The sequence below is a fragment of the Nannobrachium achirus genome (genome assembly GCF_963921795.1).
Source record: "Nannobrachium achirus genome assembly, chromosome: 15".
Taxonomy (NCBI): domain Eukaryota; kingdom Metazoa; phylum Chordata; class Actinopteri; order Myctophiformes; family Myctophidae; genus Nannobrachium; species Nannobrachium achirus.
Window position 1 is genome coordinate 38,429,936 of NC_137822.1, and position 19,633 is coordinate 38,449,568.

Genomic DNA, 19,633 nt, shown 5'->3' on the forward strand with positions numbered 1-19,633 from the left:
ACTGGGCAGGCCCGAGGCCCTACCCGGCCCTACTAGTTAGCTTACATTTTAGGCCCTACCCGGCCCGAAAACGTCGGGTCGGGTAATATCATATATTAATAAAATAATAATAAAATAAAAATATTTTTTTATTTTTTTCATTGAGCCAGAGGCCCTACCCGGCCGACTAATTAGCATACATTTTAGGCCCTACCCTACCCTGAATGTCGGTCGGGTTCAGGTATGGTCGGGTTCGGGCAGAATTTGAGAACTCTAACCAGTATACAAGAAGATAGCAGCATAAACAAAATGACAGAGTGCCTAGGGCTGGACTGTCAAGAAAGGTATCTTCCCTGGCCAATAACATAATACATGTAAATGTTGGTTTATCTTACCTAAATCAGGGAGAGCTAGCAGGTAGAAGGCAAAGACAGCTGCTTTGATGCTGGCCATAGAGAGAGAGATGCTTGTTCTGGTTGTTTCCAGTGTTGATACAGTTGTGAATGAGGGAGATCACTCCTTTTCATGGTGGAAGGTGGAGCTTCTTCATAGACATGTCTATAGAACGGGAACGCCCAGCCAGTGTGGAGAAACACACACAGTCTGTGTTCTGGTGCAGTTGCTCAATCTTCATTAATTCATTTCACATCTACAGTATTATCAGTGTTTTGTAGGGACATTGCATGGAGTTTTACTGAAGTCCATTTCTGTCAATTGCACAATGCCCGCCCAGTCATTATTTTTTCCCTTATTTTCTTTCCACAGACAAATAACTATGCCTTTCCATAACAATAGGCAGTTAGTGTAGATATACCCTTAAGCCCTATTTTATACTAGGTTGTATGACAGTGTTGCATGGAAATAGCTGATCTAGCCTACAACCTGATGGGTTGTGAGCTTGTTGATTGGGGTGTGTGTTGCATGAATACATTTCCCCGGAGTGTTTCCTGCCATGATCTGCCTCTGTGGTGAGAGTCTTACCACAGTTATCTATGTTTCCACTCAGGGACGTGCAGAGAATGTTGGGCAGGGGCTGACATTTTTAAAAGGGCCTTTTGGTGATAATATTGAAAATAGCAAACCTCCAAGCAGTTGTGAGCTTGGAGGTCGGCTATTTTCGATGCTTGATACCACACTGAACTAAACAAGTCAAGAACATAATCAAGTCAATACTGGAGATGTGGTGTACGGTATGGATTTCTACATAGAGAAGGCAGAGAGGGAGAGTTTGGACAAGGCAATTCTCTTGAATACTACCTTCAGGTATATGGCATGGAAGGAGGGCATTTGAATTTCTTTCACCATAGTAAAAACGGCATTTGTGGTCTGGAGAGGGCACTTTTTTACAGACTGGTAAAAGGGCAGGGGCCAAATAAGCCCCCTTTGATGTCTATGTGTGCACGTGCCTGTTTCCACTGAGTGTTGACGTGAACTGATCAGTGTGACCTCATCAGCTGCAGCCACACAGTTCTAGAGAACTCAGAGGGAGTGTGAAGATGAAGAACCAGCCTTTACTCTGCCAAGAGATGGAGTGAGATAAGGTGCAAAAAACTGCACAACAAGTGCACATGTGCATGGTCTGTCAAAATCTAAAACAGTATCCTAAAACAGGGGTCTTCAACGTTTTCAGGCCAAGGACCCCTTAGCTGAGAGACAGATGAAGCAGGGACCCCCACTACATATTATTATGTATAAATGTGTGATGCAGATTTCCATCTATTTCATAGAGGCATCCATAGACTTGTTTGACAGCCCTGTCATCAGTCTATGTTGGATTTGTGTTAATGTGTATTTTCAGACATTTAACCCTTACATCATCGATATTTTGTATACTTTCACTATGTACTTGATATGCTCTTTTTTTTTACCTCTACACCAAACCTATTTGGCGATAGCTGCTATTTTTGTCTTAAGTTCTCCTCAGAATTGGGATGCGAGGGTTCAAGTTGTTCATTTTAAAATAATTATCCTATCACACAAAGATTTGGAGGCCTTAATAGCATTAAAATGCTAACTAAATTACATGTACGGTCATTGAGGGTAGGCAAGTGCTACGTTTAGTGCTATGGGCTAATGTGGAGTCTGAAGAGGTGAGTCTTCAGACCACGGCAGAAGCTATAGGAAGTGAGTCTGACGTTATACAGTAATTGCACTGGGTTTATTCGACAGTCAGGGGGCCTCGAGGGCAAAGACTTGTGGCTCTTTGGATTCGAGGACGAGTACTAAACACTTACTGTAATATAATTAACTCAATAGGCTGTGGGAGCTACAGTAACCAGCTTTATCAACAGCCACTCCGACTCCGAGCATCTCTACTCTATTTGCATATCAACATCTCTGTGGTTCAGAAGGAAGATAGCAGGGGCGCTACTGGTATCCCTCAAACCACCGGTGCTCATGAAAGGGAATAAAACAAGCAAAAGAGGACAAAATATGCCAAAGAGGGCACAAAAAGCAGGCACTCAGGTGGATTTAGAAATAAAAGGTCTTTATTTTGGCAACGGGCTAGAACATTAAAAAAAACGGTTTTGGCCTTCCTCAGGGTGTTACCAGTAACTCTAAATCCACCTGAGTGCCTGGACCTGGATTGTTGTGCCTCTTTTGCTCATCTCTGTGGTTCCTTTTATATAATTACATTCATGGACTTTTTGTCAATATGTCCAACCCTCAAAGGGTTTGATTTTAACTTTCATGTTATGATACTCCTCATACGCTATGATGTTCCTCACACAATTATGCCAATAGTTATTTTGTGTGCTATATCAAGTGTAAACACATGTACTGTATGTATTTGCCATGCCTATAAACCAAACAACAAACAATACAAGATCCTTGCAGCTAAATAACTATCAGCTTAATTACAATTAGGCCAACCATATGGTTTACCATATTATGGTTTATATGTGTGAAGTAGAAGAAGGAAGGTACTGGGAGCAAACTCAGGACAGGTGAAGTCTTTTTTACAGGGTGCATTGACTGAAGTATTTATTAGAAGTTTGCATAGGAAAAGGTACAGTTTCATGACAGTGCAGTTCATCAGTACAAGGTCAACTAAAATAATAAGCTCAGGAATGCACACAGCTTATTTACAATGAGATCCGTTTTTTTTAAACGCATGACATTGTATGACAGACAGATCTCTCACATGGAATACTGTTTTACAAACTGGTCTTTTGCAAATCAACAACCACCAAACCCATTGAACAGGTATTTAAAAGGGCTATTAAAATACTAGACAAAAAACCAAACTCCTATCACCACTGTAACATTCTGGAAAAGTATCACCTCCTCAGCTTTGAAAATTTTAGGAAATTAAAAAATGCATGTCTAATATATAAGTGCCTTAATGGTCTGGCTCCCCCTCCTCTTATGGAATTCATCCATAAGAAGAGGGACATTGGACGCAGTACTAGGTCAAAATCCAGGGGAGACTGTGAAATTGAGTTTAGAAAAACTACCTTTAGTAAAAACGTTCTCTCCATAAATGGTTGCCAATATTGGAACCAGCTCCCTTTCTCAATTAGAGAGATCCCCACATTCGGTGCTTTTAAAGGGCAGTTGAAGCAATGGCTAAAACGCTCACAAACATGTAACCACCTATAAGAAAATATTTGATGCCTGTACGAATTACTCTGCCAGGTTAGTCTCTCCTGTGTGGTTTTTAACTTACTTCTGGCACTAGGCACCTTGTCGCACCAGGCAAGCGGTTGTAATATCAACTGGTACTGTCCTGTCTAAATAAACAAATAAAGTAAAGTAAAGTAAAGTAAAGAACACAGTACTATGCAATAGATATCATCAGAAAAACAGTAGTAAAATAAAAGGCAAATAATCTGACGTTTATGTTGTCAGTACAACAGGTCATGATCTGAGCTGAGTTTGCTCCAGTGCCAGATGCACTGGAATAGGCATAGTGGAGCCCCTTTGTTCCTATTGATTGATTGAATTGATAGAATATTTTATTAGACAAAAATGGAGAACAGTACAGTACAGGTATAGTCAATACAATAGTGCAGTAATAATGCACTATTATCTATCTATAAATGCGAGAAGTCTCTGTCTGTCTGTGTGTGTGTCTGTCTGTAATCCGCGTATCTCGAGAACCGTTCGTCCCACCGGCTTCAGATTCGGCACGCGCATTCCCCGCCGCGGCACGGAGTGCAGTGCCGGGTCTCGACCCGACCCGACGCGCGGTTTTCCCGAACCGGCGCGAAACGTTCGGAATCTCCTTATGCGGGGTTGATTGTTGACATCAGGCTGTTCCGGAGGAAATCGGCGAAAGCTCTGACTCATTGTGACATCACTTCATAAAAGGCTCTGACATCACGTACGCCACATGAGTCAACAAAAAATCTCTGTGAGTGTGTATGTATGTAATCCGCCTATCTCGAGAACCGTTCGTCCCACGGGCACGCGCGTTCTCCATATATGGGCATAAAATGAATGCCCCCATATATGGGCATAAAATGGATTGCAGACAGACAGATACAGATATCTCCATATATGGACATAAATGGACAGAGGCAAACAGATGGTCAAAGATCTCCATATATGGGCATAAAATGGACGCAGACAGACAGATACAGATATCTCCATATATGGGCATAAATGGACACAGGCAAACAGATGTTCAAAACGGGTCCTATGACAACAGGTATAATGAGGTTTGCATTAAAGGGGGAACCGGCACTGTGTCTGCAACACAGTTGGAGGCACAGACAGATACTCCATATATGGGCATAAAATGGACGCAGATAGACAGATATCTCCATATATGGGCATAAAATGGACCCAGAACTATAACTGCAGTGATCTCCATATATGGACATAAAATGGACGCCGACAGACAGACAGATACAGATATCTCCATATATGGGCATAAATGGACACAGGCAGACAGATGGTCAAAACGGGTCCTATGAAAACAGGTATAATGGGGTTTGCATTAAAGGGCGGGGCATTCATTCCCTATTTACATTGTTCCGAGTTGGCCAGGTCGCCGACTAGAAGCTTCTAGTAAGTAATAATGCAGTACAGTACAAGTACAGTTAAACACCCTGCCTAAAAGGAGCATCCCAAATAAGTCCTTTTATGGTCTAGTTTAGGTCGGAAGTCCTTGGTATTCAATTCATGGACATAACAAATAGCAAGCAAAAAAAAACACATTCAAGGGGGAAACAAGGGGGTGGGCTAAGTTAAGGTGTGTGTGGGGGGGTGGCTCACTTCTCGCCTGTCTATGGGAGAAGTGATAACTACCTCCGTATCTGGCCTCGAAAGCTGAGTTTTCAGGGCAGTTTTGAAGGAGGCCAGCGAGCTACATGTTTATGTAAAGTACCCTGTTTTATGTGTGATTTTTTTTTAATCAAAATTATTTAGCACATGCTACACATGAAGCCCGGAAGATACTTATTCACAAGTTTTGTTAATATTGCTTAAATTCTTTAATTAACGATGACTCTTGCAGGCAGGCAGCTACTGTAGAGGGGAGGTCTTCTTGTAGGCTCGACCAGGTATGAACCCCTCCTCCTCGTGCTCTGACCTCACCCACTCCAGTTCCTCTGAGACCTCCACTGCGCTCCACAGCCCTTCCTCCTCCATCAGCCTCAGCTCTCGCTCCAGCGCTGCTTTGTACTCCATGTTGTCCTGGCTGGCCTTGGTCGTCATCCAAACGAAGCCACCTGGTGGTGGGGGACACGTGCCACTGCACTTGAGTGTCACTGACACTATTAGGTTTACACACATCACAGCCCGGCGACTTAGGATATTAGTTGAGCCGAAATGGGTGTGTCTGCTTGATTATTTATTTATTTGTTTATGTTTTATGCCTTTATTGACTGGACAATGGACTGAAAGGCAAAATGGGAGAGAGATAGAGAGTGACACACAGCAAAGGTCGGGACTCGAACCTGTGACACGAACCCGTGACACGCTGTCAGGCATCAGCAGGCACGTGCAGAGAATGATAGAGAGGCAGGGGCTGAAATTTCTACAAGGGCCTTTTGGGGGATATATCGAAAATGGCAGACCTCCAAGCTCACAACGCGTTGCGCTTGTGAGCTTGGAGGTCGGCTATTTTCGGTGTGTGATACCACACTGAACTAAGCATAATCAAGTCAATTCTGGAGATGTGGCGTAACAGCATGGATTTCTACACAGAGAGGGACACTTCTTTCAATTGTCTTTTTCAATTAGCTTAGATGCATGCCTTCAGGTATGGCATGGAAAGAGGGCATTTGCGTTTCTTTCACCACAGTAAAAACCGCATTCATGGTCTGGAGAGTGCACTTTTTACAGACGAATAAAGCCCCCCTTTGATGTCTATCTGTGCACGTGCCTGGGCATCATCAGAGCCTAAAAAAACATGCATACATGCGCCTGGGGCACTAGGGTGTTGTTAGGCTAGGCTGTTGTTTCTTTTCAGTATTGACTATATACTCTATAGGGAGGAACACACAAGTCAGTGAAAGGAGAGAGGTGAGCTCACCTGGTCTGGCCGCCCTACACAGATCTCTGACCACACTGACGGGAGAGTCACCATAACTCAGAGCTCCTACAATCACCACCACGTCAAAGGAACCTGCAGGAGGAAGTAGTTGAGAAACCCTGATGTACAGTATAGATCAGTTAAATATATCAGCAGTATAGCAAGCAGTGCATTACCCCAGTGGAGTATGGAGCTCGTTCATTTTTATTGATAATGATCGATCCTGCTTATTGAGCCGGGCTTTTATCGAGCCCACTATTGAGCTAATATTTTGTGGAAAGATGTGAGACAACAAATTCTGGACAGAACTGGTTTCTATTTTTATTGGACAGTTGTTGTGACTATGCGTTTGTTGCTTACCACCATCTATGAAGATAACATTGACAAAAGTAACACATATCATTAAATATCAATTAAAACAATCATTCATTAGTGTGCAATACGTGTTAAAGGGCTATATATTATGAATAGTACTGTAATAACTTCTTGATCGCGTCTTAATTGTTTAAACATGACATCATGGGCCGCTATGCATGATAACAAGCTTGATAAGCCCAAAGCTTATTGATACCAGGTACTCAATAAAATGTGTTAACAGTTTATCGGGCTACCCTTGTTTAGGGCTCCAGTATATAGTGGCTAGGTATAGCTATAGGTATAGCAGTGGCAGTGCATTACTCAGTGGATAGGTAGTGGATATGTAGTATAGCAGTGCATTACCCCAGTGTATACTATAGGAGCAGTGCATTACCCCAGTGTATAGGTAGTGGATAGGTAGGTATAGCAGTGCATTACCCCAGTGGCACCCGAGAGGTATAGTGGATAGGTTTGATTGATTGATTGAAGGCTTTATTAGAAGTTTGCATAGGAAAAGGTACAGTTTAATGACGGTACAGTTCACTGGTACAAGGTCTACTAAAAGGAGATCCTGAAAAGACTAAGCTTATTTCAACAGGAAACCATTAAAGTATCTCATATAACATTGAATGACAGACGAATAGAACACAGTACTATGCAGTAGATATGTAAATAAAAGAAAATGAGAGAGAGAAAAAAAAGAGAAAACAGTAAGTCTAAACAAACAGTAAGTATATACAAAGAAGGGGCAGGGGAAATTAAGTCACCCAGAGGCGGCACAGCAGTTAAGGTTACAGGACAGTAAGAAAAAGAAAAAGGACTGTTGTGTACAGCCGAGCGACAAAAACAAACAAGAAAGAAGAAACAACAATACAGGAGAATCAACCATACAGAGCAATTAGATAAGTTAATTATATATATATATATATATATATATATATATATATATATATATATATATATATATATATATATAAATATATATATAGTGTCGAGAACAGTTTGAAAAAGAAAAAAACACAACACAAGTTACAACAAAAGAATAGTAGTGCTTAACGTTTCTATAATGGATTGCAATTTTAAGTGACTTTTCTAAGCATATTGCAAACTCAAAGAACTTACAATGGTCCATTCATCCAAACATTAGGAACTACTTATCAACACAGTGCCAAAAATATATATACACAAATATACAGTAGGTCTATACATAGGCGTCTGCACCAAGACAATAATGATAATGCTTAGCCTAAATAAAAATAAAAGTGCAGAACCAAAAAAAAAAGTGTCCAAAAGTCTGTGCAAAAAAAAAGAAGTGACCAGTGTCGAGACTCGAGTCACAACAAAGAAAAAGAAAAAAACGCAGATGGATGCCCCTCTCCGCAATTCCAAGAAGCATGGGGGAAAGTCATTTGGATGGCACGGGATGGAACAATATTTTAATATTGTGCGCGCGTTGCAATCGTCCGTTCCGAGCCTCGGTACAGCGGCTCCTCCGCACTGCATTACCCCAGTCTACAGGTAGTGGCTCTGTTCCCAGCACACATTTTTTGAGGTCCTGGTAAAGGCCAGTGTGTTTGGCCTTCTCCAGCATAGGCCTGCTGCCATCAACACCCACAAAATGTCTGAACCCATGGCTTTTCATCTGGACAACGGTGAAACACAACAAGTCATGTGCAAGTTAGTTAAACCCTCCTAAATGTATGTAGCCAGCGGAGTTAGTTCATTTAGATACACTTGAGGGGTCACTGCGCACTATGTTGCTTTAAGTCTGTTACTACACTATTACGCCAGTCTACGTCACAGGCGACGTGGCAGCCTGCCTGCCTGCGGCAGTCAGCTGATCTCTTGCCAAGCTATGTAACCCCCTCAGGCTGTCATTCTCTTGCTGCTGCCTTCCAGGTCTGCTGTGCTATGCGCTTGCTTGCCGGTTCCGGAGCTTCGGAATCATTTGCTGCTTGCTGCTGCGGCTGCTTTACTCTCTGGTTCTGCTCGAAAGCTTGGTGATACCATATGGTTCTGCTTTAGATACTGCTTACTACTGTGCTGCTTCAATAGCAATGCTAGCCTGCTTTTATATCTGTTGCTATCACTATGCTACTGCTAACAGTATTATGCCTTATGTTAACTACAGCTATCATGATGCACTACTTCATTAGTTCTCATTTACGTGTTCACTACTACTCATAACTTGAACAAGGTCTCATCTAAAATGTATTACTAGCATGCTTGCTTCTCAGAAGAAAAAACATTTCAACAGTATAGCATATGCTAACAGTGGTAGTAGTGGAAGCTTCAAATTGTTTGTAGCAACATAAGCTAACAGCATGCTTGCTCTACAGTGCACCCCGAACCATGATGGCATTGGCTGTGATTTGTGCTGCCTAAGAACAGTATGTGAACTGTTGTTCCTGCCCAGCTTCCAGTGCTGTTTGTCTCCAGCAGATGCCACACTGGTTTTCTTAAACCTTTAATCACAGGGCTACACTCTGCAAACACCAGCTAGTTCGGCAGCTAATCCATCATGTTGGCCGGTGTGGCCATACTCCCTTCAGATGCATGGCTCCAGGCAGGGATTCCCATCCTGCTTTAAACAGGTGTAGCTATGCTATTATTTGATATCATGCATGGATGATATTCTGATGCTATTGCTCACTTCTAATAGAGCTTATGCCTCCTTTCCCAACATTGCTGCTAATCATAATGCTACTTTTACTCTGCAGGCAGGTTGGAACTACTGAGTATATTTGTGTATTAAGATTAATGCTTTGCTCATTCAGGAATAATGTCAAGTGTTTACAGGAGTAGCACTTCCCCTTTAAGGGCAGAGCATAAGGGGAGGTGGCTGTGTCTGGGCCTGTTTGGCCATGCAGAAGCCTGAGTCTGAGTGTTTGTTGGGGACCTGTCCTGGAGGAGTGGTTCAGCTAGTATTCGGTAAGAAGTCTTGAATCAAATATTGATGCTTAGATAATTCAGTGGTACAGCATTTCAAGATGTTAGAAGTTTTATTGAGGGGGTTAAAATGTTTAATGGTTAACATATGCCCTTTCAGGGGTGTAAGAACTTGTTACCATGAGAGATTGTCATGTGCTACAGTTGAATTAGTCCATATTCAACTAACTGGCACTACTTGGAGTAAAGTAGGTGAGATTACGGCATTCAAGCGAGGATCAAACACGCTCACTCTCACACTTGCTTAAGTATGGAAATGAAGGTTCTTGCACGGGTGATTATTTTGGCTTTATAAACACCATAGTAAATGTCCTATGTGGTGGAAAGTTGATAAGGGAGGTTACTCATAACAAGGAAGTTAAATGGGCAATGCATCATGGGTAGTGTAGTCTATGTACTGCTACCATACACATTCACACTGTTATCAGTCTAGCAGTGTTGCCAGGTCTGCCCATTATAAGCAACTTGGTCTTGTTTCCCCATAACTTCTAGTTGTGGGTTGTTTTGTTCGGGCTTGTTCTGAAGTGAAGTTGCTTATTTGGCTTGCTTTCAACATCCTTCCAACATGCTTCCTGTTAGAATCAGCCTAGTCTGTGTGCAGAGTGGGTTAATTCCCTTTTGAGCCACATGAGGTCAAGCAGCTACTGTGTGTGTAGTGTGTGGGGAGAGTTGAAGACTTGTTAGGTTGCATGGGAAAAGTACAGTTGCGTGATGGTACAGTTCTACTAAAAGGAGATCCTAGGAAGCTCCCCCTATTTACTCGGGAACCTTTGAGAGAGAGGTTTAAGTGAGAGGAATATTCCAGCACGGTGAGAGGCTTGTTCACTGCTAAATGCTAATGTTAGCGCATTTGGAACCTTTGAGTTGTATAGAGTAAGAGGAAGAGGATACATTCCAGCATGGGGAGAGGCTTGTTCACTGCTAAATGCTAATGTTAGAGGCTAATGCTAGTAACTCAGGGGTTGTCATTGTCTCATGCTACAACGCTAGCATGGCAGCACTGGGATAGCCATGTGAAAAGCTTGTTCACTGCTAAATGCTTATGTTAGCGGCTAACGCTAGTAACTCTCAGGGATGTCATATGTCTTGTGCTACAAACGCTAGCATGATAACACTTAAGTGGCCATGTGAAATGGATAAACTGAGTTGATTATTGTATCTATGCACAGCCAGTACATGCTGAACGTTGTTCGGAACAGCGTTAAACACTTGTTCTGTAATTTTGCACACTGAAAGGCTCTTCGGTGTAAAAACTATTTACTGCAGGCTGGCTGTTGCTTTGACTCTACCATTTCTCGGTATGCTCAACTTATGCTCATGCTAAAGCTGCTACATGTCTGTTGCTAACAACACGTTTCATTTCCAGGCTCCTTTCTTTATCAGTCGTGCTGCTATCTCGGATGCTACAATGATCACATAATTGTGCTAATGGCTTGTTGCTGCTGCTTCAGTCAGATACTATCATGTGTCCTATAATTTCAGCTATTGCTAAGCTCCACTCAACCTGCTGCTGCCTGCTAGCATAACTGCTAATAATTACTGCTAAGGCATCATGTTATCATTACAGCTCCATGCCGGAGCTGCGGCATGCCCAGCACTGCTACGGCATCAGGTTTTATCATTGCAGCTTCAAGCTAAAGCTGCTACATGTTCTGCTAAATTGTGTTTTTCTTTATAGCTTCTTGCTGAGGCTGCTACATGTCTGCTGCTAACATCATGTTTAACTTTTCAGCTTCATGCTGGAGCTGCTGCAGCATTTCATGCATTTCGTGCTTTCTGTAACATGTTTATCTTTATAGTTTCGTCCACTACTGTATAATACCATGAGGCCAGTCAGGAGCCGGTCGGCACTGCAGAGGGCATTGCTACTACAGCTTCAGCTAACGCTACTTCTGCTGCAACCATGAGCCCACCCGCCTGCATGCTGCCTGTACTCCTGCCTGCCTGCATGCTGCCTGTACGCCTGCCTGCCTGCACGCCGCCTGCCCGCCTGCTGCACGCTGCCTGCCCGCCTGCTGCACGCCCGCCCCCTGCTGGCCCGCCTGCTTGCACGCTACAGATTCGGCAGACGGGAGTGGCTGCCTGTCTGTTCATGAGCGACATTCATGTGTCGGGAATGGGATGATCGAGGATTCTGGATCGAGGATGCTCACCTGGACCTCCTCCCGAAGCCATGAAAGGCAGGTCATTCGTTAATCAAACTGCATCTTCATCTAAAGGCATAATTATATGGCTGATAAGTCAGATGTATTATATAGATTGCATGGTTCATTAATATACTGCTGGGCGGTGCAAAAAGGCAATTCAGTTCTTCGTTCTCAAACTAATTCTTCTTTCTATCCTCCATGTCATGGTATCTGCGGGCGTCCCCTGGAGAGCCAAGCTGTATGGGACCTTGGAAGGATGGCTACCAGACATGCTTCCTGCAGCAACGTGGATGGCTCCACACCTGTACATCTCTCTATGCATTCAACTGGGCTGGCTCCATCACTGAAGCTATGGACACTGGTCCTCAGCAGTTATGACGTTGCATTTGCCAGGAAGGAGGACATTCTGGTGCCAATGACGAGATCCTGGTTCGTCGAAAAGCTAAAACTGCTGTGCCAGTACTGCGGACTGTCTCCTGAACTCTACTCTCCTCACTCCCTTCGTATCGGAGCAGCCACAACCACAGCCATGAAAGTGCCGGTTGCCACCCTAAAGTCCCTGGGGCGGTGGTCCTCTTCCGCATATGAACGTTACGTGCGCCTAAACCGGGGAGAGATTATGCTGGCGCAGAATCTCATGAGTTCAAGTGTTTGTAATTATCTCTGAATGGATTCAGTAATCTATGCATATATGGTGGTAGCTGGGGAAAAAAATTGGTTGTATCAGATATTATTAAGGCTTAATAAAGTAATGTGTCTAGCCGATCCCAGATGGTTAATTGTCTCGTGTTGGGGAAGAAGATGGGATCGGCTAATCAAGGGGGAGCTCTCCCTCAGTGAATCTCACATAACGTTAGTATATCCTAGCAGGATCCAGAAATGCTAGCGGGATTTCGTCTCTGTGTCTCCTAAAGGAGCAGGGGGATATCTGCTAGGATGACACACGGCTTGTTGCGCCAGCTCACATAGATTTTTCCACATTATGTTAGTATGTCTTATCAGGATCCAGGATGCTAGCTGCATTCGTCTCTGTGTCTCCATTAGGAGCAGTAGGATATCTGCTAAGACGTGCATGGCTGGTTGCGCCAGTTCACATAGATTTTTCCACATAATGTTAGTAGACTATGTCTTAGCTGGATCCAGGATGCTAGCGGCATTCGTCACTGCACCTCCAAGGAGGAGCAGTGGGATATCCGCGAAGATGTCACACGGCTGGTTGCGCCATCTCACATAGTTCTCCCACATAATATTAGTATATCCTAGCAGAACCCTGGGATGCTAGCTTGCATTTCATCACTGTGTCTCCATAAGGAGCAGTGGGGGCTCGGCCAGGATGCCAAACGGCATGGTGCGCCTGGCTCACATTGTCATTTATCTCACATAAGGCTAGGATATCCTAGTAGGATCCAGAAATGCTAGCTTGCATTTCGTCACTGTGTCTCCACCGAGGAGCGGTGGGATATCCGCTAGGATGAATCGGTGAGTCATTTTCCCGTAGGGCGTTCTTGGCTCTGCGTGTTGGGGGTGTTTATATATTTATATATTTAGATCCCCCTGCTCCCAATGGTTAATGATGTTCTTCTGGGCTGCGCTGAGCAGGGGGAAGCAGAGCCGACGCCAAGTCAAAATGTTACATATACACTTGTTATACTCATCAATAATAAACATTGTTAATCATATCGTAAGTTATCTGAATGAAATGTATGTAGCCAGCGGAGTTAGTTCATTTAGATACACTTGAGGGGTCACTGCGCACTATGTTGCTTTAAGTCTGTTACTACACTATTACGCCAGTCTACGTCACAGGCGACGTGGCAGCCTGCCTGCCTGCGGCAGTCAGCTGATCTCTTGCCAAGCTATGTAACCCCCTCAGGCTGTCATTCTCTTGCTGCTGCCTTCCAGGTCTGCTGTGCTATGCGCTTGCTTGCCCCCACCGCCTCCCCAGCTCCACCAGTAGGCTCTGCTAATTCTGTTCCCCATGGGGGGTGTTTATATATTTATATATTTAGATCCCCCTGCTCCCAATGGTTAATGATGTTCTTCTGGGCTGCGCTGAGCAGGGGGAAGCAGAGCCGACGCCAAGTCAAAATGTTACATATACACTTGTTATACTCATCAATAATAAACATTGTTAATCATATCGTAAGTTATCTGAATGAAATGTATGTAGCCAGCGGAGTTAGTTCATTTAGATACACTTGAGGGGTCACTGCGCACTATGTTGCTTTAAGTCTGTTACTACACTATTACGCCAGTCTACGTCACAGGCGACGTGGCAGCCTGCCTGCCTGCGGCAGTCAGCTGATCTCTTGCCAAGCTATGTAACCCCCTCAGGCTGTCATTCTCTTGCTGCTGCCTTCCAGGTCTGCTGTGCTATGCGCTTGCTTGCCCCCACCGCCTCCCCAGCTCCACCAGTAGGCTCTGCTAATTCTGTTCCCCATGGGGGGTGTTTATATATTTATATATTTAGATCCCCCTGCTCCCAATGGTTAATGATGTTCTTCTGGGCTGCGCTGAGCAGGGGGAAGCAGAGCCGACGCCAAGTCAAAATGTTACATATACACTTGTTATACTCATCAATAATAAACATTGTTAATCATATCGTAAGTTATCTGAATGAAATAGAGGATTAGGTACACAGACCACCACCAAACCTTTCGTCGGGAAGGTCTAGTTCGACTTCAAAATGACGTCACTCAAGTCTTCTGAAAAGCATTACCCCGAATTAGAGATGGGAAAGCTTCACGTGGGGAAGTCAGAACTCTCTGATGAAAGGTTCGGTGGTCGGAGACAGTATGGACAGGCCTTTACGTTAAGGCATAATAGCTGGTACTTTAGACAATCAAAATACCACCCTGTGTGTCTTGTGAGTGTACCTGAATGGCCACCAGCCCAGTAGCACAGGCCACATCCAATATCGCCGCTGCCCCGCGGTCGCCATGGAAATGGGAAGCGATGCTGTTGGCTGCTAGAGTCGGTGGGCGGTACTCCAGGAGACGTTGGTCCTGCACACAACAGTCACAACGAAGCACAAGTGTGTAATATGTACTGTACTTGAGGAAAGAATGCCAAAATATCACTATGCAGCATTGTGTACCAAGGTAATGACTAAGACTAATGCTCAATTCATTCCATGGCAGGCAAAACGTACAACAAAGTTTGTTGTACGTATTCTTTGATAACCAACAGTAGTTCCCTATGGAGACACAAAGAGCCTGCTTTGTTCCCTATGAAGAAACACATTATTGGTTTAGGAATGCAACAAAAACACAAAAATATCCATGAAATCAATGGGGTGAGTAATCGATAGGAAAGAAAATGTCATTCTGGGGTGAAATATGTTGGAAATGTCCCTTTAAGTTTGGCTTTCTTAACAAGTTAAAATATATTATTGCGACTGTCAGGTTGCAGTTACAACATTGTCACACTACAACATGTTGTAACCTCCAACAGATGGCGCCAGAGCGCAACTGTAGGAGAGGCAAGATGGCGGCACCCACAGGCTCAATAATAACAACTTCTCTCAACCTCCTCCTGTAACTTTGGAACCATTTGTCCAAATGACACATGATCACAAAGACCGTGTCCGTTTTCGTGATTCCGCGACGACTTGTAAAGGTAAGTCAAAATACAAATAAAATGATGGTACTACCAATTACTTAGATGTGCTGTATTTAAAAACTCTGGTGGTCGCTACTCGACCTTAGGGTGTGTTACTATATAAATGATGTTTGGCAAGTTGATGTGGCTGATTAAATATACTAGAAGTTTGGCTAGAGGCTGGGCCGCTATGCAGCCCTCTCAGTTACGTTGTACTGCGTATGTACATGTAGGTGTTGGTTTGAGCAATGAGTATGAATGATACATGTGGACAATTGAGTATAAATGCATATGTGCAGTTGCTGATGTAAATGGGATAGCATTGCTGTTACAGTAGATATCATGGTTTATTGTCATCTTGTAATATAGGACAGTGTTTGTTGCAACGTAGATACTGTATACAATTAAGAAAGGAAATAGTACTAAAATGGAATGATATCCAGAATGACAATATGTCAGCATGTAGTACTGAACATTAACAGTAAAGCGGTAATTAGGAGCAACTGTGTGTTGTTTTAGGTGGGAAAAAATCTGTTGAAGAATGAAGGTAGGTTATTGTTGTAGATGGAATCTGAAGAACTCCTGAGGACTCCAAACTCCTTAAAACGTATTCGAAAATAGGAAGCAAATTATCAGAAATGCGCATTAAGACGAAGCAAATTTAGCCTGTTTCCATTTGCGAGTGTGATTCGAATTAGCGGCGGTCGCATGAGCCGACTCAGAACATAGCGAAGCGCTCCCTCCCTCCCTACCTCCTTGCCCACCACTGGTTTTGTCGGAGGCTGTCTTTGCACAACAGTCTGTATGCAGAGCTACAGCTGGCACGTTGGGAAAACGGGAGAAATGTACACACAGTCCGTGTCACTCCGTGTGTAAAAACCGTGTGTTTGTTTTGTGGGCTAACACTATACAATGGAAAGTGGTAAGTGTTACAAATGGCCCCACAAAACAATGGTTTAGTGATGAAAAGTGATAAAAGTGATGAGTCATCACTTTTCACAGTTTTGTGGGCGTTTTCTGGGGCCATTTATAGTCCAAGGAATGTTTTTTGTGCAAAACAAATGCTTGCAATGGATTCAGCATCATGACAAACCTCTAGTTAGACCCCCTCATATCCTACTTAAATACCCAGAAAAAATAAATCTGGGTATTTTCTAATCTGGGTATTTTCCTCCTGGGCTACATCTGTGCAAAAGTTCCCTAAGGCATCCGACTATATTGCCTCTGGCTGCATTTGCATTAACATTCAGGAAGGGATTGTCAATGCTGAAGCCAGCATCTCCATGTGGCAAGATCAAGGGATAGGCAGCTGGATCATGTAGGGTGGAGTGAATTGATCCCTTTATGCCCATATATGGAGAACACTGATCGCATCAGTATAGGACTAAGTCCATGAGTGTCAGTGTGATGTCAGTGTGATGTAAAACGAATATGTGCCCATAAATGGATATCTCTGTATCTCTCAGTCCTTGTACCCTTTTATTGGCATATTGGTTGGATCAGCGGTTCTACAGAAAAATGTTGTTTTGTACAACTGTACATCATGCAAGTACAGTAATGGTGAGCTATCCATCTGCGAAAGTTTGTCTGTAGAACCAAATATGTGCTGTGAGACCCTCCATGCGACTCGGGGACCATCAGCCTCTGCTTCAATAGTAGTTGAGATTATCCCCATATTTGGTACCCTGAAACAATACATGAATAATGTGGGTAGTTGATATGTCTACTGAGGGGGACAGCACATTCTACAATACATTAACAATACATCTAGAAGTCAAGAATGGCATAGGCCAGGGGTGGGCAACTTTGATGACGGTGAGGGCCACTATATTTCCACCTTCACTCCAGAAGGCCACATTGCATATTGCTATGTTCTACTTGTCATTCTAGTATCTTATACAAAATAAGCAAAAATAGCATATCTACAAGCTGTAGATTGGCTATTTTTGCTTCTTTTGAATTGGAATCATGAATATCTTTTTTTTTCCTGTTTTTTTTACAGGAATCCTGAAATCTAACATTTTGATTTCATTTCAAACGCTTTTATTCATATACTCATGTTAACTTTATGAACCTAAATACAAATACATTGGACATAAAAATAATACATTTTAATACTACTATACTAGTCATTAGTGCCAGATGCCAAAATGCCTCCAAGGTAGCTGTGCCACGGTTTTGTATGTTTTTCTTTACTATGCAATGAAAAGAAAATGTTTTTTTTTTTTATAATTTTTTCCCCCACAGAAACAGACACAGTTGTTGTGATTCAGTGGCAAAAAGAATTTTGTCAATCGGACAAATGGTTCCAGAGATAGAGCTGTTTGAATGAAAAAAAGTGTCCATCCACTAGAATGGACACACATGAACACACATTTTCTCAATCAGCTAAACGAGGGAGCGAACACACAAACAGAGAAAAGCATCTCTCTGATCTCAGGTCATTTTGACATCTTTAAATTTTTTATTTATTTTTTTTTTTTCTATGTAAAAAACACAAAAACTGTCATAAGCCGTCATTGGCACACAGGGCTATTGGAAAAAAAAAACGTCAAAACCGTCATGTGGCACAGAATGAGTTAAGCTACTAAGATAGACTGACGGAATTAAAGCAGGTCATGTTTGGGATTTTAACAGCTGAAATCAATAATATATTAGTGTTCCAGTATTAACCTGTGGGCCGCATTAAGTGAAGGTGGGGGCGGCAGGGGCCGCATGTGGCCTCCCTCTCCCTCTCCAGAGCAACATCAGCAACTTCCTCCTGGGGGATCCCCAGGTGTTCCTAGGACAGTTTGGAGATGGAACCCCTCCATTTGGCCCTCAATCGGCCCCCGTGGTATTTTCCCAGCAGTGGGACAGGCATCGAGGACCTCTCTATAGGGAGACACTCGGGAGGCATCCGTATGCCCGAAGCACCTAGCTGGCTCCTTTCCAAGTGAAGGAGCAGCGGTTCTACTCCGAGTCTCTTACGGATGACTGAACCTCTCACCCTATCTCCAAGGGAGATAGTTGCCAGCCACCCGTCTGAGAAAACTAATTTTGTCCGCTTGTATTCGGGATCTTATTCTTTCGGTCATGACCCACACTTCATGACCATAGGTGAGAGTATAGGAACAAAGATTGCACGGTAGACAGAGAGCTTTGCCTTCTGGCTCAACCCCTTAATTGCGCTGCATTACCTGATCATAGTTCTGGGCCCAGTTATTGTAGAAGTCCATCATATAACAATCATAAGTCCCTGTGTTGGTGGGGACGGACACCTTCACATCCTTCACCATCTCTGATGCACCTGTATCTTGACATACGGTATAGCAGCAGTGAGTTACTGTATGCGTTTAGATTATCTAACATAGTGTTAGTGTTCTCTGTTCAATTAATCCTTTAGAACAGTATACTGTTCATATCATTTATTGTTATTTGTTATATGATGCACTTGTATCTGATAATACATTGACATATGGGTCAATTTAGACCCTCATAAAGGGACCTAGAGAGTCCCTGAAATCCACTGTGAGAAACACTGTGCTAGAGGACAAATAGTGTGATGTTTTAATTGTCACTATGACATTGTCAATCTAAAGTTTATTATACATCAGTATTATACCTACATCCAATGTTTCAGAATAAGAATGAGTTTACAGGAACAATTATGTCGTAGGCTACATCAGCACTGTGCTCTCAGATACTGTATTTTCAGATGGATGTATTACAGTACATGCCATGGGATGTAAACTCTATACTGTAAAACTGCACACACATGGTAGCAAACTAGATCCCGGCAACTACCGCCCCATTTAAATTCAAATTTCAAAAGGCATGGAAAAAATAGTCTACGAACAGGTTCCAAAGTATCTTGAAGAAAATGTACGCTCAATAATGTATGGATCTCCATACTTGGAGATCCGTGCTCATAAAGTAACTGACATCACAGACATACAAGGGGATATGCATGTGTGTTGTGATTGCACCGCTCACTTCGCACCCGTGTGATTTGTACTACTGTATAGTGTGTGCCAGCGGCTACGTCATTGTAGTCCTTAGCGGCCATTTCTTGGGTCAAAACACAGGTGTTTCAATTGTTTGATTGCATAGAACTAATGCTATAGTATAATCAGAA

At 43.1% G+C, this 19,633-nt stretch overlaps 1 protein-coding gene across 1 annotated transcript; it reads right to left on the bottom strand.

The window, feature by feature from the left end:
- Nucleotides 1-5,451: 5,451 nt before the first annotated feature.
- On the bottom strand, nucleotides 5,452-18,794 carry LOC308299836 (methyltransferase-like protein 27; the record flags this gene model as incomplete). Its single annotated transcript, XM_080743619.1, has 5 exons — nucleotides 5,452-5,657; nucleotides 6,464-6,556; nucleotides 8,327-8,462; nucleotides 14,793-14,921; nucleotides 18,696-18,794. 5 exons carry the CDS (start codon nucleotides 18,792-18,794, stop codon nucleotides 5,452-5,454), a joined length of 663 nt encoding a protein of 220 aa, XP_080599745.1.
- Nucleotides 18,795-19,633: the final 839 nt, after the last annotated feature.